This window comes from Etheostoma spectabile, chromosome 23, assembly GCF_008692095.1.
Source record: "Etheostoma spectabile isolate EspeVRDwgs_2016 chromosome 23, UIUC_Espe_1.0, whole genome shotgun sequence".
Taxonomy (NCBI): domain Eukaryota; kingdom Metazoa; phylum Chordata; class Actinopteri; order Perciformes; family Percidae; genus Etheostoma; species Etheostoma spectabile.
Window position 1 is genome coordinate 19,970,349 of NC_045755.1, and position 24,081 is coordinate 19,994,429.

The 24,081-nt window shown below is 42.4% G+C and overlaps 1 protein-coding gene across 1 annotated transcript in view; it reads left to right on the forward strand.

Annotated features, from left to right (window-relative positions):
- LOC116672945 (SLIT-ROBO Rho GTPase-activating protein 1-like) overlaps positions 1 to 24,081 on the forward strand; it is a 44,378-nt gene that overhangs the window by 14,348 nt on the left and 5,949 nt on the right. Inside the window, 21 exon segments of the mRNA XM_032504938.1 lie at positions 3,442 to 3,637; positions 3,783 to 3,837; positions 4,496 to 4,603; positions 7,885 to 7,947; positions 8,541 to 8,738; positions 9,743 to 9,871; positions 10,835 to 11,056; positions 11,754 to 11,855; positions 14,082 to 14,279; positions 15,380 to 15,464; positions 15,572 to 15,599; positions 15,714 to 15,747; positions 17,235 to 17,295; positions 17,962 to 18,039; positions 18,125 to 18,259; positions 19,289 to 19,394; positions 20,445 to 20,669; positions 21,845 to 21,924; positions 22,348 to 22,414; positions 22,416 to 22,526; positions 23,387 to 23,527. Coding sequence (XP_032360829.1) covers positions 3,442 to 3,637; positions 3,783 to 3,837; positions 4,496 to 4,603; positions 7,885 to 7,947; positions 8,541 to 8,738; positions 9,743 to 9,871; positions 10,835 to 11,056; positions 11,754 to 11,855; positions 14,082 to 14,279; positions 15,380 to 15,464; positions 15,572 to 15,599; positions 15,714 to 15,747; positions 17,235 to 17,295; positions 17,962 to 18,039; positions 18,125 to 18,259; positions 19,289 to 19,394; positions 20,445 to 20,669; positions 21,845 to 21,924; positions 22,348 to 22,414; positions 22,416 to 22,526; positions 23,387 to 23,527 — 2,422 coding nt within the window.

Here is a 24,081-nt window from a genome sequence, read left to right on the forward strand (position 1 = left end):
CTTCAAGACGTGACATGACCTGTCTCCTGGAGGACTACTCCGTGGATTGTTGTCGGGATGATGATAACAGATAGAAGCCTGGTTGAACACACTAGCTAGGAGCTAGCAGCTAGAAGCTAGCAGCCAGGAGCTAGCAGCCAGGAGCTAGCAGCCAGGAGCTAGCAGCTAGGAGCTAGGATCTAGGAGCTAGGATCTAGCAGCTAGGAGCTAGGATCGAGCAGCTAGGAGCTAGGATCTAGCAGCTACCAGCTACAAGCTACCAGCTACTGGCAGGATCAAGACAGGGACCAGGGTCGGTGAATTTAACCAACGTCTGAGTTATGCATAATTTTAAACCTTGATATAATTTAAATGGGTGAGTTATGAAAAGATTCACAGTCCCTCATGCAGAGAAAATTAGCTTTAGATCACAAAACCGTTTTGGGGCTGTAAACCTTGTTTTACAGGCTGTAAATATGTTTAATTCTGCTGTAAAGTTGGGCATTTTAACACGGGGATCTATGTGAATCCCTTTTGCGTCCAGCCTCGAGATGTCCCTCGATGAAATGCAGTTTATGGCATATGGCTATTCCTTTTAAAGCATAAAGCATCAGCAGGTGTTGCCATGGATACCTACAGCCCCAACAGAGGCTCAACACCAATTTACAAGAGTGAATAAACCTTGTGACTGCTGGGACGCCTCAAACCATATTTAGGATGTCCCGTTTGGCCCACGAGCCAATCACAAACGCGTGTTTACCCCGCCCAGGGAGAAATGTGTTGCAGCGTTCAGGGACCCAGAGCAGACATTCATTTATTTGAAAGTGTTGCACATAATCACAGCTTGTGAGAGCAGCATGAAATGGCAGCCATTTTAAATTAGTAAGCTAACATTGCAAAAAGAAATGCCTGAATCAGTATAAACAAACACACACATACAGGTATATATTTATATGTATGTATATATGTATACAGTATGTATATATATGTGTATATATACAGTATATGTACAGTATGTGTGTTTATATATATATGTGTGTGTGTGTGTATGTATACATATGTGTGTGTATACGTGTGTGTGTATATACATGTATATGTACTTTTTAAATGTGTGTGTGTGTGTGTGTGTAGCGAGAGAGAGTTTTTCTATAGAAATCTATGAAGTGTGTGGATGCGGCAGATCTGAGCTCTTGTCTTCACCTTCCTCATCGCATGGTTCGCACACAGTGTGTGGTTGCCAAGACAACAGGTAGTGGAGTGGATAGGGTCTCCTCAGGGAGTGTGTGTGTGTGTGTGTGTGGTGTGTGTGTGTGTGTGTGTGTGTGTGTGTGTGTGTGTGTGTGTGTGTGTGTGTGTGTGTGTGTGTGTGTGTGGTGTGTGTGTGTGTGTGTGTGTGTGTGTGAGAGGTGGGGTTATCATTGTGTATTCTGTCCCTGCTCTCTCCCTCCTGCTGCAGATTGATCAGCTCTGAAACAGCATGACCAGTGAAGCGTTCAGACAGGCATTACCATGCTGACTGTAGGACTGTGTGTGTGTGTGTGTGTGTGTGTGTGTGTGTGTGTGTGTGTGTGTGTGTGTGTGTGTGTGTGTAGACGGTGTTGATGTGGGTGGGTATTTTATTGCGGTCAGAGGATGCCTTCCAAGGTGACTCCTCAGAGAAAGCTGGGCCGTCTTTATCAGTAATTATGAGAATTATAGGTAGGAGCAGCATGAGGCGCGGTGCTGAATTATTAGCTGATTGATTTGATCAGTCGATCAACAAAAAGTTAAACATTTATTCAACATAATTTATAAAGCGAACATAATACACTTTCAGTGTGTCCAGCTTCTCTAATATGAGAAGAATCTCTCTTTTTATGTCACTGTTAACTGAATATCTTTTAGATTTTGGACAAAACAAGCAATTTGAAGACGTCACTTTGAGCTTTATGAAGCCGTAATGGACATTTTTCAGTATGTTTTGATATATTTAATAGGCTTAGAGCCATGTCACAGGCATGGCTCTATAGGAAGCCATGTCTGTCCCTCTGTCGGTCCACCATTTTTATTATCTAGACTGAAATATCTCAACAACTATTGGATGGATTCCCTTGATGTTTTGTACCAACATTTATCTTCCCCAGATGGAGAATCTCTCCAACTTTGGTGATCCTCGGACTTTTCCCCTGAGTGTCATCATTGGGTTTTAATTTGTCCAATACTTTGGTTTATGACCAAATACCTGCAGGACTAATGACATTCCCATCAGCCACAGCTGCACTTTGTCTCTTTGTTAATGCTTATTTTGGGCTTATTAGCAAATGTTAGCATGCTCAATAAGGATGGTTCATCAACAGAAAATGTTGACTCGGCAGAGTTTTTATCGTGATTATCGTGATGCACTTCAATAAAATGGGAAGCACCACTTTTATTAAAAAGAAAGTTGGAAAGGACGTCCAAGATATAGTAGCTGCTGTCATCTGACATCTGCTGCGTGAACAACATACAGCGTTATAACGGACCAGGCTGATGTGTAGAGTGTAGAGGTGTGTGTGTGTGAGTTAGTTAGTATGTGTTTGTGTGTGTGTGTGTCTGTGTGTGTTATTCTGCAGCAGCCTTGTGTCACTCACATGTGATTTAGTGAAGGTAAACACGGTGGACATGGTGTGTGATGTCTCTGCGCTCTGGCGAGACACTTCTCAGATTAGAGGCTGCAGATTTGTCAACATGTGCCCCCCCCCCCCCCCCCCCCATGTTAGCACATGGGACCAAACTAAAAAAATCTTAAGTGCACGCCACATAAATGGTTGCTGTCATTTTAGGTAGTTCTGATCACGCTGATTTTGTTCAAGTGTTCATTCTTTTAATCAGTTTGGTTTCTATTAGTTATTTGATGCTATAAAAACGGGGTGAAATGTCATGATTGACAGCTGGGATTGCCTCGCCATTGGTCAGCTCCACCGTGCCCTTATCCGGGATGTTGTTGCTTCATTTTTGTACAGTGGGAGGAAGTGGAGACGTGTCGTCCATCTTTGTAGACCGTCTATGGTTTGAACCACATTAAACTTTTTTGATGCAGATTTAAACAGATTCACATCTTAAAGCCTAAGACACTTTTTTCCACCTAAACACAAACAGCTCTCTTTGCACTGCCTCATTTGAATGAACCCCCCCCCGTGCAGCATGCGAAATACCACACAGACGGGCAAAGCTAATGTCAAGGTTGGAAAAATAGTGGTGCTTGTGTTGGTCGCTGCGCTGCCATCAAAGTAGGGCCCATTGTCATGTTTTTTTTTACTGCAAAATAACAACAAGATGAATGATCTCTACAAAAGCAATAAGAGATGATCGGCCATCTTTGTGGAGCTAAAATGAAAGATACATTTTCACATTTCTTTGCTGCCACGGATATATAAATTGTCAAAGGTGTCTAATATACCACGATGTGTGTGTGTGTGTGTTTGTGTGTGTGTGTGTGTGTAGATGTGCGGGCCCAGTTGGTGGAGCAGCAGCGCTGTCTGGAGCAGCAGACAGAGATGCGGGTCCAGCTGCTTCAGGACCTGCAGGACTTCTTCAGGAAGAAGTCCGAGATCGAAACAGAATATTCCAGAAACCTGGAGAAGCTCGCGGAGAGGTTCATGGCCAAAACACGGAGCACGAAGGACCATCAGCAATACAAGTAGGACTGTGGAAACACATTTTTACCGAGAAATCAATGCATTTATTTCTTTGGTGTTTGTTGTGATTTATGTACAAATTTGGTTGCAATTGTAATTTGAAGAAATTTGAATTGTTTGTATTTTTTCTCTCTCTCTCTCTTCCAGAAAAGACCAGAACCTGCTCTCTCCAGTGAACTGCTGGTACTTGCTGTTAAACCAGGTGGGCTGCTTGCTCGAGACCTTTTTATAACAAGAAATATGTAAACATCAGAGTAGGGCTATGCAATGAATCGCGATTACTATCTTGGCCCAGCTCTAGTAAAGGCAAACAGTAAAACAGCTAGTAAGACCGCTAAGTTTAGGAAATTACATAATTTTACTGTAACAATTAAGACCAGAAAAAGACAACACTTGTGTCGTATCAAGATATCCAAAATGTAAGATCTTATCTAATCTAATGTCTAGCCTCATGTATCGATGTTGATATAATATCCATATATTGCCCAGTCCTCATCGGGTCTATATATTTGTGTTCTTAAAGATGTGCATCTTCAGTAGGAACCAATGGGCTCGTGCTGATTTTTGATCGGCTCCTTACGATCACAAAAACAATGTAATTGGGAAAATGATTTTTTTTGCACATTGCAGTTTGCAGTTAAACTCTTATTTTGGCTTGTGTTCTGAAAGGGAATTCAAAAACGTAAATACGAGAAAAATAATACGAGAAAAGTATTAAGGTAAATTTCACAGTTCTAGGTTTTTAACTGTTTTTTACAGAAGCCACTGAGTGATTGTGTTAAATGTTCATGATTTTGACATTGAGCAACTGTGGAAGAAAAAAATGGATTCCCCACTTTGTCTCTCTCTTGCTTTTCCAGGTGAGGCGGGAGAGCAAGGACCACGCCACCCTCAGTGACCTCTACTTGAACAACGTCATCAGCCGCCTCACACACATCAGCGAGGACTCGGCCCGCCTGCTGAAGAGGGTGAGCTCATGTATCTTCTTCCCAGCGGTGGAATTTAATGAAGTACATTCAGGAACAGCAGCATGTCACCGCCAGTCGGACTCACTGCTAGTTTGGGGAGTGTCCTTTTCTTTAGTCTGTGGCCCAACAGGTAAATTAGCTGACCAAGCTACCGTTAACGTTGGCTTACTGTCGCTGGTTAGATTACTCTTTAGGGATTGAAATAAGGAGACAGTTGAGTCTGTGCCTAAAAGTACTGAATGCAGTATCCAGCCCTAGTAAAGGCGAATAATAAAACAGCTAGTAAGTCTGGTGAGTTCAGAAAAGGACATCACTTACTCGAATGCAGCCTTTAAAACCAGAGAAAGACAACACTTGTGTCTTATCACGATATAGATAATATTGATATATTGCCCAGCCCTTATTGGATCTATATAGAGCTACCGCCCCTCCACCGAGAGACCTTGGGTTCCAGAAGTAAATTTCCCATTAATATCTCCCATTGACATCTGTAAAAATCTGCATACAAGGAGTTTTAGACCATGCCTTAGGCTAACCAGCTACCACCTGAATCATAAAACATACAACATGTCATTTAGAGTGAAAAAAACGAACAGAAAATCCCAAAAAAGTCAAAGGTTCAAGACTGTGTACATATTTTCATTATCGCATGAAGGAACTTCTTATCCTATAAACCACCACGCACCACTGAATGAAGGAAGCTAAAATTTGTTTAGCTAACAGCGAATTCGGCTAACCGCTAGCTGAGACAACATATAATAATTTTAAAAGAACCTCGAAATAAAACTTGAAAATAACCTGTAAAATGGCAGTTATAGCCTGCTTTCCCTGTGTTTAGTTTGAGTTAACATTTTTTTAGACTGAATCAATCTGTCCGCTAGCGGTTAGCCGAATTAGCTGTTAGCTAAACTAACGTTAGCTTTCCGGTGGAGGCTAAAACAGGATTCTCATCTTGCACATGCTCACAGATCGGGTACCGACAGCTCCCCCTCCTCACCAACCCTGAGTTCCACCAATCAGAGGCATCACTGTGGGATTGGGGGATTGTTTAGGATTGTGGGTAATGAAGTACTTATTGCAAAGAAAAGACATTTATCTCAAAACAAGGTTGGTGCCCCATGAACCTTTAGCATCTATATGAGCATATACAATTGCTTATAGTCCTGTGCTAGCTGGTTTTAAGTCTACCATTGACAGTTACCATTTTATGGCTTACACCCTAACTGACAATGGAGAAATTGCTTTGTATTTTTACTTCTGTAAGCCGCTGTGGTTGTGACTGTTGAGCTCTATATTTGTGTTCTTAAAGATTTACATCTTCAGTGGGAACAAGTGGCTTTAGAGCTAAGAGCCACAGACGGCAATCAATACTTTTATGACCACTGGGCGGGTTTTATGCCCTGATTGGGCCACTTTCTGTCTGGCAACACCCCAGCTCTTATTCTCCGGGTAGAGACGCCAAGGCACATCATGGGACCTCCGTAATAAACCGTAATTAAGGTGATGTTTTATCACCAATACAAACCAAACGTTTTACTGTAAATCTATATAAATGTTCCAGTAGAAGTCCTCGTATATCCCTCCTGTGTCGGGCTTTAAATCCGTCGCAGTCACCAGTAATGGATTGTGAAGTCAAGCCTGTACTGTGTGCAAAAAGGGGGGAAAGAAAATGTAACAAATCCTGCATATTTTTCTTTACATGTATACTTAATATAGAACAATTTGGTCATTCATTCATGTGTAATTGCAAAGTTTTGGGACATCGGCATGGGGATTCATCACAGAACAGAATTGAATATGGGTTTTCAGTTGGACATGGGTTGTCAGGGGTGGTATTAGCAGCAAATGAACATGTGAGAGTACACATATTTTCTGCTGAAATGTAACAAGCATGAAGAAACATCCAAGTGGTACCTGAGTATTGTACTTGAGTGCTACTGTGCTACTTTGCCCTTCTGGGAGTTATCCTTGTGTGCAGACCTTCAGGCTTGTTATTTTCCATTCGGCTTCTTTAAATACGAGAGTTGATTCTAATGAAAAGTAAAGCCAGTGTTCCCCTGAGGCCCTTCGGGCCGCCTCAGAGTTTAACATATTAAACACGCACACACATGCACGCCCGAAAACCGCCTCCAACTTTAGCTCTGCGCGTTCATTATTAATCTGTCTTCCGGCTCGTCTTTTATTCATGCTAACTAAAGTGCAGCGGCTGCCAGCAGCTATGAGCACAAAGACCTCCATCCCATCGCCGTGTCCTCTCAGAAACTCCACCAGGAGGAGACACACGGATGGCCGAGTGGCCATGACAACGCTGACAGTCCCCGTGGCCATGGCGACAGGCTCAGCTGATCATTTCCTCAGCGGGCGCTATGGGAACCGGATCAATCCATCCTGGGATTCCACTGTCATTTAGCATAATGTAATATTAATGCGGCGCCGCGCCGCCACATAACTCCTTTTTCCCAAAACTGGTGGAGCTGTTTAATGCATGAGACTGAAACTCAGTTTGAGTGCAGGCACCGGAGCGTTATCAATTCATTTGTTTGTGTGTGTTCACATGCATTTATTCATCTGGCGCTGTCCGCCCCGACCGGTTGGAGTTGGAGTTGGAATTCAGATGAAGTGCTCAGATCCTTCACTTAAAGAAGCTGTAATCATTATTTTTATCATAACAACGCATCAATGCCACATAGTCACAACGTCAACTGTTGGATTCCAGCCTTTGTTGCATGTCATTTCCCTCCTCTCTCCCCCCCCCCCCCCCCCCCCCCCCCGTTTCCATTCTTCACTGTTGAAACAAATACCTGAAACGTAAAAAGAAGCCCCAACTACACACAGCTTTTATGAAACAAAATGTTCAATAAAGGTGAAAATGCCAAAGAAATTATCTTTTTTTTAAAGCACACAAACATCATCAAAATGTATAAAATAAAAATACTTTTTATGCAGTGAAACATCTCCTATCTCCTAATATCCTAATCCTAATTTGATCTTTGCATCTGTGCTTCAGCATCGATGCAGTGATCGACCATCATCTGTTATCGCCTGCTGAAGGAACTTGTTAATTTTTTGTTTGCTGCTTTTTTTTTGTTTTTGCCTTTTGTGTGTCGCCTGCTGTGTTCAGACTTGTCTACATTCAGGAAGTGTCTTTTTTTTTTAAGTAGAAATGGAAACAATGAAGTAAAGTGTAAGTTCCCTTTAAAAATGTAGCTTGCTGACAGAGTGTGTGAATGCATGTACTTACTTAATACTTTGTGCTGATATTATTTTTCTCTCTCTGTCAGAGTAAGGAGATCATTTTTCAGCTTCAGGAAGACCTGATGAAGCTTCTGAACGAGCTTTACACTGTAAGTGGACGTCAGCAGGTCTTTGAAATGGCTTCAAAATGTCTTGAAATGATTTTTACATTTAAACGATTTCTTTATATTTGGTCTTTAAAAAAGTCTTAGAACCTAACAAATGCTCTGACATGTGCAGACACGCTGTAAGACAAAGCTTCAAATAAAAGGTTAAATTTCCTTGAAGTAGTTTTTGCTTGTACCGAATGAATTAGAAACTGCAACAACACAGAAACTGGGCCAAGGAAAGGCACAGAGGCATGTTTTGAAAGCTTAAGACGCATCTGTTTTAAACGCAGAATTGTCCTTGCATTCAGAGATGTTCTTTCATTCTGGGCTGTCATGAACTTCTGCTTTTCTGACATATTTTCCAGGTCTGAAAGGAGCCTCAAAGTGACACAATTTACTGATTATTTGTTGTCAAATTTCGAGTTTTATTATAAGTCCCAGTTCTGGCCTTCAGAGATTTTTGTCTAAACACAGAAAAATCCGATTAGAGACCTGATAATCTTAAGAAACAAAACCATTTGGCTGTAACGTTTTCCAATGTCTGTGGTCTATTAGATTCAGAGGCTGTGTCATTATGGGCTGTTGTTACCTAGGTAATGAAGACCTATCACATGTACCACGTGGAGACGATTAGTGCGGAAACCAAGCTGCGGGAGGCGGAGCGACAGGAGGGCCGCGTGAAGGGCGTGTCGGGGACGGGCGGAGGTGTGGAGCCGGTGTTCGGCCTGCGGATAGAGGAGCGCCACCAGAGACGCAACGCCGCCCGCAAGATGGAGAAGATGAAAGAGAAGGTACGGCCTGCATCTCAGTTTTGAAACCATGTTTCCCTCACATTTATCTCTGTACTTCCCACTGTTTCCTCTCAGCATCTGAGGCAATGTCATACACTAAAAACCACCATCCTAACTTTACCCAATACTTATAGACATCAATGGATTACTAACTGGGCCTATTAGGCATTTACCTTGCACAGCAGCTGGATTCCTGCCACATTACGACATCATGTGAGAATCGGCGCGTTACATATCAGACAAAAATCCATATTGTCTGGCTTCAATTGAATGCGTATGTGTCGACCAATCAGCACCCGGTGAGGAGATACTGACAGCTACGGGCGTGGTTTAGCTGGAAAATGTCACTCGCAGAGACACATAACGACCACAAAGACGTGCAAAATGACTACAAAGAAAAATAAAATGACTACAAAGAGACTCAAAGCAACAAGAAAGAGAGACAAAAAAAAGCTTCAAAAAGGGGCAAAACCACTACAAAGACACAAAACAAAGACAAAGAGACAAAAAATGTCTACAAAGAAGCACAAATCAACCACAAAGACACATAAAACATCCACAACGAAAAACACAAACCAACCACAAAGACAGAACAAACACAAAGAGACACATAATGGCCTAAGGATTTTTTTAATAGTGGGTCAGAGACGTCGATAGGCCTGGGCATCCCCGGCTACAGCTTTAAATGTTTTATAAATACCCCTGGATCTCTTGCTCTCACCTTTATTTTTATTTATGTATTTATTTAATTTTTTTTACAGCAAGTATAATAGAATAAAAAAGCCCCAGAATGTGCAAATTAAGTAAATCACATCAAAACAAATACTACCTGACACACAGGGATTTTCACCATCAATGTGATTTAATAGAATTCCTAATTGGATAATTAAACGTGTTTATTACTGAAAGACTTACTCTAATATGATTCATGATACAGGTTAAAAGGGGAAATTCTTTCTGATGAATGATAAGAGTTGTGTAATGGACTCTGCTTTCTTCCTCAGAGGAAGGCAAAGTACTCTGAGAACAAACTGAAGACTCTGAAAGCCAGGAATGAGTATCTGTTGACTCTGGAGGCCACCAACGCCTCCGTGTTTAAATACTACATCCACGACCTGCCCGACATCATAGACGTGAGTGTACCTTTCTATTTCTCGTCATCACTAGAGGGGTCGGTAAGAATGTTTGTGAGTGACGGCTGAAAGTCCTGAATTCTGCAGTCACATCTGCAGGAAATGGACGTGATGTCGCATTAGGGAGAGTAGCCGAGCTCAGGCAAGTTTAACATGATGAATATGGATCCCAGGGATAGTTATGACGCTAATTAAGTTGAAAAAGCATATTTAGGCAGTGCAAAAACTAGCAGCAACCGTCTAATACTGACAAGAGCGATGCTACTCAACCATCTAATGAGCAAAGATCAGCTTGTTGGGACCGTGAAAAGTTGGTTTTAGAAATCACAAAGAGATTTGTGTCTAGTCAGGGGATTTAATTTATTGTCCTATACAAATATATTTTATGATACTTCAATTTGACCATCACCATTCTAAAAGATATTAGAGAAATGGAAAAATATATATTTAATCACAATTAGGGCTGAGTACCGAATTCAACACTTTTTAGGCACCTACCAAATTTTCTCTAAAGAATCGAGTATCTAAAAATGCCTCGTCATTCAATACCAAATTTCAATTCCTAAGAAGTAAATCTCATCAGCGTGAGTGAGCCAATGAGCATGCAGAATGCTGATTGGCTGTCTAACGTTGTAGAGGCACGCAGGCAAAACTCTAAGTTACACACAGAGAGGGGGCTCACGTAGTAGAAGCCGATAAATAAATAAAGGATTTGTGCCATGATGTGCAATGTTATGATTCTTTTTTTTTTTTTTAAATGGATTTTATCAAATTGGCATCAAAAACAGTATTGTTCAGGAACTGGTATCAAAGTCACGGGATTTGTATCTGTACCGGTATCAAAGTTTTTTGAACGATACCCAGTCCTAATCTGAATCTAGAATGTGGTTTCTGTCTTTGGGGGGACGCTTTCCTCAACTGAAGACATCGATATGCAATGTTTCCTCCATCCTTGTGTCTCAGTGCTGTGACCTAGGGTACCACTCCAGTCTGAGCCGGGCTCTGAGGACCTACCTATCAGCCGAACTGAGCCTTGAAGCCTCCAGGAGGGCGGGTCTGGAGGTCCTAGAGGGGGCCGTGGAGGGACTGGACCCCGCCCGCGACAGGCAGCGTCTGCTGGGCCTCTACCCGACGGCCTTCTGCCCTCCGCAGCGCTTCAGCTTCCAGGCTCACATGGGCGACGCAGTCAGTATAACGCACCACGCGGAGGCTTTTTGCAGCTCAAGAATCCAACATTTATTCTCATTTTGAGGAAACTGTGTGTCTTCTTATCATAAAATTAATTAAATATATTTATCAAGGAATAACTAGCGTTATAACTCTCCTTTGTAAAGAATAAAACCTTCTTGAATAATTTCTGTGCCGTGTGTTAGGCCTGCAGTCCATGATCTAAACAAATTATACTATGCAATTGGACTCATAGCAATAAGGAAATATTAGGGATTTTAGCCCTAATCGCCATATTTTCATAAGCAATGTGACTTTGAAGAGACATTGCTGTGAGTTGGGCCTATACAGAAGAAAGCAGCATACATATTTGAATGAGGTGATAGCTTTTGTTCCTCAGGAAGTAAATATATGACTCCATAGTCTCAGAGAATACGTTTTTTTGTCAAACATTTTCAACTTTAATCTTGGAAAATCTGAGTTTTTTTTCTCAGAATATTATGCTGTTTCCTCCTGGCTACATAATAATTTTTGTTTCTTTTAAAGAGGTCCTAATGTGCCGTCGTACAGAAGGGTTCAGCAAGTCTAGTAGTGGGAATCCTGGGACATAAAATACACTAGAATTGCACTGCACTACCAGGTCCACATGAGCACATATCTGGGTTTGCTTTCCTCTGGACAGTGATTTATTTGCCATTGCTCCACTTCCTGTCAGGTGACCCAGATCGCCTCCCAGCCGCAGCTCCAGGCCGAGCTCTCCCTCCGCCTCACGCAGCTGCAGACCCGCCTGGCGTCTCTGAAGATTGAGAACGAAGAGGTCAGACACACAAGCACACAAACCAAAATAATGCTCAGAGTTTCCACGTTTCCTACAATAAGTATCTGGGACATAAAGAAACCATGCCTGAGATAATTGGCGTTGTTTGTTAAACCTGAACAGCGATTGTCCAATCAGAGCTTAGCAACTTTAACTAGCCACAGTTTTCTTCTCCAAAAACCAAAATACAAGTGCTCTAACGTTGGCTGTCTGGCTAACTGCCGGCATCAGTAGACTAACCCGGTGTTACTTTCAGTAGCATTTAATCCTACTGTACATTAGGGCTGCACGATATAAGGAAAATATGCAATATCGTTGTCGAATTTGCAATAACCGTATTACTTGCTATAAATAAATAGATATTAAAGTCTCCTCAGTTCTGCATTTCTGCTGCTTTCAGTGTTCTGCTAAGATACAACAAATTGCTTGTTGAATTTAAAACAAATGAAAGGAAATCAGTTCCAAAAAAGATTTATTAAACAAATTGAACATTGAACTGAACATAAAAGGCACCACTAAAAAAAAGACTGACATTGTAAAGTGCAGTTTTTTACTCATATTTCCTGTCGGCTAACATAAAGAATACCGGAGTGTCTTTCGCGATGTCGCAGCCTTTTGCAAAATGTCTTTTTATCAAGATGATGATTAAAAAACAATATATCGTGCAGCCCTGCGCTACATTATTTTCTGTCTTTTATGTTAGAGGAACCTCTTTAATGAACTATAAACCATCTTTGTTGGACCTGATTTTGGTGCGTTTCACTTAATTTAAACATTGTGTTCATGTTAGCTGATTTCTGTTTGGGGGGGAAAGTCCTCACCAATCAGTCATCTTCTGATTTTTTTAAATAAATATATTGAGTTTTGAGTTTTCAAAGATAGCATAACAGATACACACATAACGTTAAACAAGTACAAAACAAATCAAAGAGAAAATACAAACAAATGTAAAAAAAAAAAAATAATAATAAATTGTGACCTGGAATTCATATGGATGCTATAATATTGTATAATATTACCTTACTATCATACCTTACAATTTAAGTATTAAGCAAACACCTTGGTGACTATCAAAAATCTAATAAATTGGCCCCTATGTTTTGAAGAAGATTTGAAGGCAGCTTTTCCATGGCCAAACAGTGGGAGGGAAACAAATAAAAAATCTATTTGAATAGCTAAATCGCTATATCTACGATGCTAACAGTCTGGAACCAGGCCTGCGTTTCATGAAAAATCCCCAAACTCATTTTGGGTTTATCCCCCTCGAGTCCTTTAATGTCCGCAACAACTTTCCTCGCAATTTGTCCGATAGTTGTTGAGAATTTTATAACATTGACTATCCTACAGTGGCCAAAAATAAATCCCTGATTACAAATTAAAATGTGTATCTGACAGTTCCAAAAAAGAAGTTATGGTAATTTATGCCTCTTTAATGGGGTGATAATGTAGCAGATGTATGAATTTGTGCCATGTGAGAGCGACTTGGTGCCGCAGTCTGCGGCGTGATCACTGTTGTTTTCGTTGTGTGAGCAGAAGGCAGCTGGTAACTCACCCTGAAGGGCATGAAAATGCTGAAGGAGTCTGGATTAATGAGCTGCATCTGCACGTCTCAGCAGCTTGTACACACAAACACGCCCTGATCATCACGTACAAATAAAAACACTTTTACACCTATTATCATCGCTTTAAATGCAAACACACTTTGCGCAAGTTTACATAAACAGAGCTGTTGTGCTTGAACTCACACACACTGCATCATTAAAACGTTTTTTGCAAAAATAAAACCACCCTGAAACAATTCATAATTCATATCTCGTGATCCATGAAGCCCGGTGCAGTCGTGGCATTTATTTAGGTGTTCAGTCGTCCTTCCATACAGGAACAGTAGAGCACAAATGTTGACTTCAGGGTTTTAAAGTGCAGCAGTTACAAGGTAACGGAGCCTTTTATACGTTGTCGTGTGTCTTTAGAAATAAACAACGGACAAACAGAGTCTTTAAACGCTCCAGATGTAAAGTTATTCGCTGTCAAAATGGCGCCAAAATGAATATCCAGTGATGGCTTATTAGCATCAAAATGGCTCCATAGGAGGTACGCTTTGCGGAGGCTGGCTTAACCCCTTGATAGCTACTGGCCTGCCGGCACATTCGCATGCCGCCTCAACGTGATTGGCTCCGGTGATGGTAGGAACATACAGGCTACTCTCCATTCTCTGTCCCCCTCCAGGTGAAGAAGACCTGGGGTGCGACTCTGACCACACTGCAGGACATGACCGTGCAGGAAGACTTCGACGTCTCCCAGAGCTTCACCCACAGCCCGTCCTCTGAGTCGGTCAAGTCCAGCGTGTCGGACGGCTACTTGAACAAACCAAGTCTGGCCAAGAAACGGGCCAACCAGCAGGAGACAGAGCTCTTCTACTTCACCGTGAGAGAACAGCAGAGCGTAATGTTCACACTCAAAGAGTAACAGGACGGCAGGATGAAAAGCAGTGGTTTGCTGACGTCTGTGGTTTAAACTTTCAAGCCTGTTTCACCTCTGATGACAGAGGTCAGTGTAGCACCCGTAACCCCCCCTCCCCCCCAGCAGTGATGGACTGCATTTATAGAGCCACTAGAGGTCGGCAAAAACAAGATCCACAGGAGGTGTTGAGTCCAATAAAAATGGTCATTTTCTGCTTAATGCTTAGAGATAGTGCAGGTCTTTTGAAGTCTGGTTGTATGAGCTACTTCTCCATGGTCCGTGTATTGGCTACAGTAGATGGAGATCGGCACGCCCCCGGTTTGGAGAACCAGACAGGAGTACCGACACAGAAGCTACGAAATGTCCTGCTCTGGACGGCGGCAGCAGCCAAACACATTTTAGACACCTAAAAACATCCATATCAGTTTAAGTGAAGGCTGTATTTAGAATATTTTCAGCGCTTTGCCTTGCTGTCAGACGGCCCTTTACGACGGGGAACTGAAGCCACCAGACTCCTTTGACAATAACATTAATTTGACCTTGTAGAACACAGGAGTTGCTGCTCTGCCTTTATGGGAGGTTTGTTGGTTTTGTTTGTTCCTAATCCTTTAAACACCAACACACAACTACACAAACGAACTGATGGAGGCAGCGGTACAGCTGCAACTCCCGTGTTCTGCATGAAAAAATGACTGTTTTTGTCAAAGGAGTCTGGGGGCTTTGACGAGAGCAGAGATAACGGATCCAGTTCCCCGTCGTAAACGGCCGTCTGACAGCAAGGTGAAGCGGTTAAAAGTGGTGACTAAAATACATTAAATCAAAAATCATTTTGGATTGCAAAAGACACACGGACATCCTCCCGTGTGATTGGCTACTCAGCAGATGTTGAATTTGTGTGTATTTCATACTGTTTATTTTCATTTGAAGTCATATTAAAAAGCCAATTCATTTTCTTAAATATTTGATAACATTTTATCAAGCCTGCTGACTCCAACTTAAGCTTTGACCGGCTGCCACTGGATGGTAGGATAAACTTAATTCGTGTTATATTTCTCAATCCTCAGAAATTCCGCGAGTATCTGGAGGGAAGTAATCTAATTTCCAAACTGCAGGCCAAACATGACATACTGAAGAAAGCTTTAGCAGAGGGTAAGACGTACCTCTCACTTATTGCTCTCTTTTTATTTTGTGACACAGACAATAATCAGCATTTTATTGCCTTCAAATCTTTCCCTGTCTTTGTTTTTTTCTTACAGGATATAAATCTGAACTGCTGACCACCAGGTATAATTTCATGTTGCTGTGCATATCTAACTTCATGTTTATTAGTAATAATAATGATAATAATAAGTGTTGGAAGCTACTCCTCTCTCTTTCTCCTCTTTCTGCTCTTTACAGCCGTGGGCGGAAGAACTCCCATAGCAAGCACCAGGTAGAGTCTCACTTACATCTGGTTTCAGGTTGTTTCTCTGTCTTTGTGCCAATAGCTGAGAGTCAAGGCCGTAAAATATTGTCCGTAATTTTGCGGATGGGGGGACATGTCCTCGTCACTTTTATAGTTAAGTTAGAATTAAATAAAGGCAACTGACTGATCATCTGATAGGTGGAAGTTGTACCTGCAGTCTGAGAAGAGGCCTGCAGACACTACTGTGTTGTACTGTTTAAAATACTGCAAATTCCTAATTTACACAGGATTATAACAAATCTTGGTTTAACCCGTTCATTTTAAAACTAGAGAAGCGAGCGCAAGACCGCCAGACAGGAGTTAAAGCTATAGTGCATATTTTCTGCAGTAGTAATGACAACAAAACTTTTGGCGCGTCCACATGATACAAGCCATCCCCCCCCAGCCCCTCCTCCACGCAGTTGCTAGTAGCCAAGGAGGACACTGAGGAACAAAAAAACATGACTAACTCTTCAGAAGAGGTCATTATCTTCTATTTGTTTGACATTCAATACGCAAATATAAAATTAACACAAAGGGCCCTACCTTGCACCCAGCGTAATTGACTTTGGACACCGACGCGTGTATCGTTCCTATTCTGCACCCGACGCACAGCGGACGTTTCTCTCCACAGACTCACGTCGGTAAATCAGGGAATGAACATGCGCCCCCGGGGGCTGTTCAGCAAATAGAAGAGGCGTGTTCTGGTGCAAGCGTTCCTTGGTGCTATTTTGGAGTTTCAGAAAACAATCCGCCACAGACCAGGAAAGACCTAGTCTAAAGTCGGTGGCGCGTTATTCCGATGCTGTTTTAAATGCGCATGCTTGCCGTAATGTAGAGTGTGTACACTTTGCTTCTCTCATCTCACGGACCAAGCAGTTCCCTTTTTTTGCAAACCATACATAAATACAAGGGAATTGCACCGAACCCCCCCCCCCACCACTGAGCAGTCACAGCCCACTCACTCTGACCTCTCTCCATTAGTGCATGTAAGGAACCTGAGCGCGTGTGTGTGTGTGTGTGTGTGTGTATTTCCATCCTGTGTGTAATGTGTAATAACAAGAGAGTAAATTGTAATTTCCCCATTGGGGATAAATAAAGAAAAATCCCCACTAAACTTCAAAAGAGAAATACTCACTAAAACACCAGTTGCTGAAAAATAGTCCATAGCATCTGTTTTACTGAGACTTTTTAAAACGTTTTACATTCACTGTAGGAACCAACAAGTTTTGGGAAGTCTTAAAGCATAGAGAGGACTGACTAATATCTTGTTTTTTGTCTTTTTGTGTAACTATTAACATTATTTGTTTTCATTGATTATTATTATTATTATTATAACTCGTCGTCTATAACAAATGATTGTCTGAATCTAATGCTAAGGCTGACTCTGTGACAAGAAGCAGTACCAGGAGTCCATAAGACAGAATCAGAATGAATAAAGTGTCACCAATAACCAACCAGGACTGTGTTTATAGGATTCAACCAAAGCCATACCCTTGCTTGTGGAGAGCTGCATCCGCTACATCAACCTGCATGGTGAGTTTCACTGCGATCTGGCTTAGCGGTTATTGATGAGAAAGGTCGTTGATTTAGTTTCCTTTGACATTACAAAAGGCGTAGGCAGTGATGTTAGTTTCCTACTGTCATACTTTGAGCTAAAGCTGCACAATACGAGGAGTATAGCGTGTTGTGATTATTTTGACTGATTTTACGATTGCGATATGATTCACCATTTTGGAGGTAATGATCATTTTTGTAAAGGTATGCTCATTTTTGTTGCAAAATATTATAATTAAAAGGATTATGGTGAGATTTTTGCGAGGATCTGTACCAAACAAAGATTTTTTTTTAGTCTATAGGATAGGATTTCTAGGCCGGGACGTCCCTGCGGCGCCACAATACTTAATTCAGAATGATTTGACACATATTGTGTCTTTAATAAACATTGTGCCCCGCCTGCGATGTGGATATTGCAGTAGTCCATATTGCAATTTCCATACATTTGCAATTAATTGTGCAGTCCTACTTTGAACATTATTGTCATGAAACAGGTATTTAATCGCATTTTATGTGGTTATTAAAACGGTAGACTAGCCAGACCCTCCCCTGCAGCGCTGTGGAGGAAGGTCTGGCAATGGGAGACTAGCTTCATGCTAACACTACAGACTGACCGAAACACAAACACCCGTCTGTTCCCGACAGGTCTGCAGCATCAGGGCATATTCCGGGTGTCGGGATCACAGGTGGAGGTCAATGACATCAAGAACTCCTTCGAGAGAGGTGAGGGGGTTTAACCTGCAGGACCCCGGATCGACAGCTTCAGGGGGGCACAGATGTGTTTGACTCGTTTCGTCTTGTCGTCCAGGTAACGACCCACTGATTGACGAGGAGAGCAACCACGACATCAACTCTGTGGCTGGCGTGCTGAAGCTCTACTTCAGGGGTTTGGAGAACCCTCTGTTTCCCAAGGAGAGGTTCAATGACCTCATCTCCTGCGTCCGTGAGTACCGCCGTCTGTTTTCTTTCAATGTGCAACAAATAGATTACACGTTTTTAGATCCGGTGTAAGAAATCATAGAAAAAGACAATCAAGTTTTTTACTTTTTCCAACGTGGAACGGACTGTTGTTCTCCTCCATGGTCTCCATGGCACTCTGCTGGTAGCATCTGCTCATCACTTTACTCTGGACTCGACGCCGTTGTTGTGTGTCGCGTTGAAAGTAACATTAAGCATTTTTTACGGATTCAAACCCGGGCCGCTGTAGGACTCAGCCTACGTGGGGTGAACGCTCTTACCGGGCGAGCTAGAGGCTGCCCCGTAACGTTGAGCATTTTGTTGAGTTTCCTCTTTAATGAAATGCTCAAAGATAATTCAAGTTGGGTTTTTATTGTGAAATGTAAAACGGAAAGAGCCAAAAAAGGCGTCTTGGTTTACACTGGCTCGGACTACATACCGTCTGAGTTTTACTTTAATTAAATAAAGTTACATTCATAACCCTCGGCAACACAAGTGGCGCAAAAGACACTTTGAAATCAGATTTGAGTCCAAATGGGGTTTGGATCGGATTTGCAAAAAAAAAATCCAATTTTTATGTGTTTCTTGCTGTTCCGGCTTTGTAAAAATCAATCCTGGATCTACCAAAAAACAGATTTGGTTTGGCAGTCTAAACTACATCTGATAGATGTCTGTATAGCCATGAGTACACTGCAAACTGGACCTGCTAGTAGCTAATTTGGCATATTTTCAATTGCGCCAATTTGCCTGGCAAAGACCAATCGCGTGGCCAATATATTGAACTATTTCAGCTTATAGTTTATATATCAGGATCAGTGGGTCTATCTTCAGCCCACATACTCACTTTCCTCTCCATTTCTTTGCTTTGTTTTTCTTTAGTGTGTCTATGTCTTTGTGGAACTCATCCCCCTTACTCAGCAGAGATACTATGGAGCCGGCTGATGTTTTTTCATGATGTGTCGTCATGTTTTAGACTCGTCTCGATGACTCTTCTGCTGTGTGTTTCTTGCCACAGGAATCGAGAACATGTACGAGAGGGCGCAGTGCATCCGTAAGATCCTGCTGGGTGTCCCGAGGGCGACACTGGTGGTGATGCGTTACCTGTTCGCCTTTCTCAACCAGTGAGTATCCACTCACACAAAAACCAGACCTTTACGGTTAATGGTAATTTCTTTCCATTTTCCCAGAATTGTTCCCCTCATCGCACATGGGTTTAAAGCTGAGGATGAGGGGAAGAGGCTACAAACCTCTCTCGAAGTGAAGGGCGATAGAAGGGCACACTTGTAGAGATGATGGAACAGCAGCTCTGCAGCCTCTCAAATAAATATAGAATAAGAGAGCAGCAAGGGATGGAGAGCCGAGTGTGAAGTGTGCAGGTGTGATGTACCAGCTTGTACATATTGGTGCGCTCGTTAACAGCACTGTGAAATGCATTCAGCTTCAGCGTTATTAAACCATCCGTATTAAACTTCCAGTTCCTGTGAACGCTGGAGGCAACATTACAGGAAACAGTCATAGACTGAATGGGAAAGAGAGTTATCACATACAGTATGTGTATGTTGTGTGTGTGATGTCTGTAATCTACTGGGATCTTGAATTTCCCCTTGGGAATCAATAAAGTGTATATCTATCTAACGTGATTGCAGTAGACATACAATAAAAGAAATTAAATAAAAAATATAAATCCAGTTTTGGAAATCTATGAACTGATTTTGAATCTGTAGAACTTGAATTGCGATTCAAATATGATTCGATTTCATTATGCACACCCCTAAAACTTACTTAATTTAAAAAAAATGTTTATTTTAATAAAAATCGTTCCCATTGCCAGATTGGAAGTCTATATTAGAAAATGGGGAACGTATGTGAACTTTCTAGTGGGAAAGCTTTGTGCTGGGGAGAGATGTGTATGACGGGCTCATGGTGTTGTCATTTATACACATGTTTATTTGGTTTATGGTGTGTTGGGATGTTGTAGTTGCTGTGTCATCTTTTCTTGATTTTTGTCTGGGTGGGGGGTGATGACAGAAGGCGGGTCGGTGTTTGTGTTGCTTTACATGTTTTGTGTGTTGTTGTAAGAATAAAAATGAAAACAAGAGAAGAAAATCGTTCCCAAACGTCTCTGCGCTCTCGTACCATTTTGCCCCCCCCCCCCCCCGCCCCCCCTTCAGCCTCTCCCAGTACAGCGACGAGAACATGATGGATGCTGGGAACCTGGCCATCGTATTCGGCCCCACCCTCCTGCCCACGCCGGACACGCTGGACCAGGTGGCCTGTCAGGCGCACGTCAATGAGGTCATCAAGACGGTGATCCTGAACCACGACAACATCTTCCCAGACACCAAGGAGCTGCCCGGCCCCGTTTATGAGAAGTGTATGACTGGAGACCAGTACTGGTGAGTTCAGTTCATTTCATGAGCTGCTAATCATATTCATCTAATTATAATATCCTAATGTGATTACGTAACAAACGGCATTTTAATCATTGGGAAATGACGGTAGGATATGGTCGGTAATAGATACTCAGCAGGACGATAGAGAAAGACAAAAACCTCCACAAGGGGGCACCGGAGAGTCTTTAGCTGAGTCATAGCTCAGTCCAACCTAAAACACACGGACAAGAAACACACATGAGATCATTCAGTGTGACTTACCGGGGTATATTATTATCTCTAATGTCCATCGAGAATAAACGCCCAAAAATCCACTTAGAAATCTTAGAAAAAGACGGTTCAGAACTTGCCTGAAAATCCTCACGTTTTTAAGTTTGCTTCATTTTTAGAGTATTCCAGTGAGAGTTATCTAACCAACCATGAGTTCACTGCAAACAGGAGCCGCTAATAGCTAATTCGGGATACTTTAACTGCCTGTAATGGATCCATCGCATGGCCAGTGTATTGATATCACTCAAATATCGGGAACAATTGATTGTGCTAAAATGTAAACTAACATAGGCCAAAAAAAGTGGTAGCCTACAACAATAGTCACTGTAAACAGTGTAGTATACAGGCCTTCCTTTATCAGGGTGCATAGTATCCTGATACATTAAATAACTGGCCTTAAAAAATAAAAATGTGCCTGCCTCTATGGGAATTTAACATAGGGGGGTGTATACTTATGCCCCCTGTATTTTAAGAAAGAACTTTTATTTATTTATAATACACTATTCATGCACAAAGAAAATGGTTGTCCTTAAAAGATTGGATTTTCCTACATTGTTTTAAATTAAGTTTTAAGATGTTTTTTTATTCCTCTTTTTAATCAACTTTAGCATTAGTGTGTAAACTTTCTCAAGCCACTGTATTGACATTTAAGAAGCTGGACTCAGCTTTTCTTACATAATCAGATCATTTTTCACAAAAATGACTCAAAGCAATTAATCGATTGTCAAACAGTCGCCCATCTAATCGATTAATCTTTGCAGCCCTGTTACAGTAGCTGTGTCGTTGCGTAAACGTCTTCAGACTCTTCATCAGCAGCAGCCTCGTCTCCTTCTGTGCTTCTTCTTCCCTTTTGTTCCCATGTTGAATGGCCGGCGTGTCTATCTGAGCTTCTCTTCCTCTTCCTGCAGCGAGAGTCCGTTCAGCGAGCCGGGGGCGTTGGAGGAGGCCGAGCCCGACGGCGGCACCGAGACCCAGACCAGCGACGAGGGTACGCGTGACCCCTGACCCTCCACACAGTCCGCCCACACTCCCAATCGCTCTGTGTCCTGGTGGAGAGGGTTGCTACGGCAACAGCACCATGGAACATCTCCCCCCCCCCCCCCCACACACACACACACACTACACACACCCCACTCTCGCTCTTTTCTCCACCCCCCACCCGTCCCTTCCTCCTCTCTCTCTCTCTCTCTCTCTCTCTCTCTCTCTCTCTCTCTCCCTTTATCTGAATTGATAGAAAGACTTAAACCCCGAGTGTGCTTCAATGCTCTTTTGTGATTGGTCGAGCTGCGGAAGGAACAAAGCCACACAGACAGCTGATTGACAAGTTCAGGTTCACCTCTATTTCCACGTCTGGCTCTTATCTTCATTCTCCCCCCCCCCCCCCCCCCCCCCCGTTTTCTCCCTGTGGCAGAGGGTGAGGGTGTGGAGGCGGTGGCGCGGTTTGACTACGTGGGCCGGTCGGGCCGCGAGCTGTCCTTCAAAAGGGAGCGCCCTGCAGCTCTTCCAGCGAGCGTCACATGACTGGTGGGAGGGGCGGCACAACGGCAACCACGGCCTGGTGCCTCACCAGTACATCGTGGTGAAGGACAGGCGAGTGCACACACACACACACACACACACACACACACACACACACACACTTATCATTTTCATTTTTTCATTAATTTAGGAAATTATAAATAGTAGATTTTAGTTGCCGGTATGGCTGCAACTAACTCAAATGTTCATTGTGGATCAATCTGTCGTCTATTTTCTTTAGTAATTGATTAATTGTTTGGTCTATGAAATGTCAGAAAATGGTGATAAATGTGGATCAGTGTTTCCCAAAGTCCAAGATGACGTCCTCAAATGTCGTATTTTGTCCAAAACACAAAGATATTCAGTCTACCGTCACAGAGGAGAGAAGAAACTACAACAATATTCACATTTAACAAGCTGGAATCAGAGAATTTCTTCCGTTATTTGCTTTTATTTTTATTTTTCAGAAAAAATTGATCAAACCGATTGATCGAGTAGCAAATTAGTTGGCGATTGGTTTAATATTTGACAATGAATCGATTAAACTTTGCAGCTCTAGTTGCCGGTTATAAAAAAACTAATAAGGTTTTGTTTTTAAGACGATAACACTCGGAAAATGTGTATTTTGACCACATAAAGGACCCCATACAAGTTATTATTTTTAATATATTTATTTAATATTATAAAGCAAAATGCTAAAACATCCGTGCTTAAGCTCTTGTTGACATAAGTGGCTCAGTGCGTTCACTGCCAAGCTGCAGCGATGGATTGAGGTGGATTTGTTGCACACCTTGTTGATTAGCAGACTTATTGGACCGGGGGAGTCAATAAGCGGGCGCTATCGATTGCCTAACTGAAGATTGGTGCGCCGGTTGTGCTCTCCTGTCTCTGGAGCCATTTTGTCCTGATTGAGCGTCTCTTGGTGTCTTCAGGGCCGACGTCATGTCCGACAGCCTCAGTCAGAAAGCAGACAGCGACGGAGGAAGCAGCAGCACCGACGACAAAAGGTCCAGGAGCGAACTAAGCTCCCCGACCGACGTCAGACCGCTAGAGACCTACAACAGGTCCGTCATGTAAGACACCTTCCGTTATCACATGAGCGCTCAGAGGATTGGTTTCAGCCGCGGTGAATGTTAAACCCCATTTCCAGCTCTTTCTCTCACCTCTAAAAATACCTGTGACTTTCATCACGCTGTTATCACTCCTGTTTCTCCTGTGAACTGCTCACTTCTTTTAATCTCATTCCCAATTATGCACGTGATCTATGGAAGAGTAATGGCTACGCCACAGTGGAGGAAGAAGTATTCATACTTTATATATTTTCTCCGCATTAAAATGCTTAAAATCGACTAGACCTGTTTTATGCCGTATATTTAGTTGAGTTGTGTGCTCATCCTCAATGTTTCCACCAATGTTCAAACCTAGAGAATTTTGCCATTTTATTCAAGGTGACGCGTTACATTTGGTCGCCTGTCGATGGCGTCATATCCCCGGTTGACTTGTTACACAGTTTTAAGCCACATTTTTACCATACATTTGTAGAACCGGGTGAAGGATTTTAGTCTGGATCAGAGAAACGAGTGGAGCAGACGTGAGCTGCAGCTCGGCTGGAAGCCCGTCATCCGCT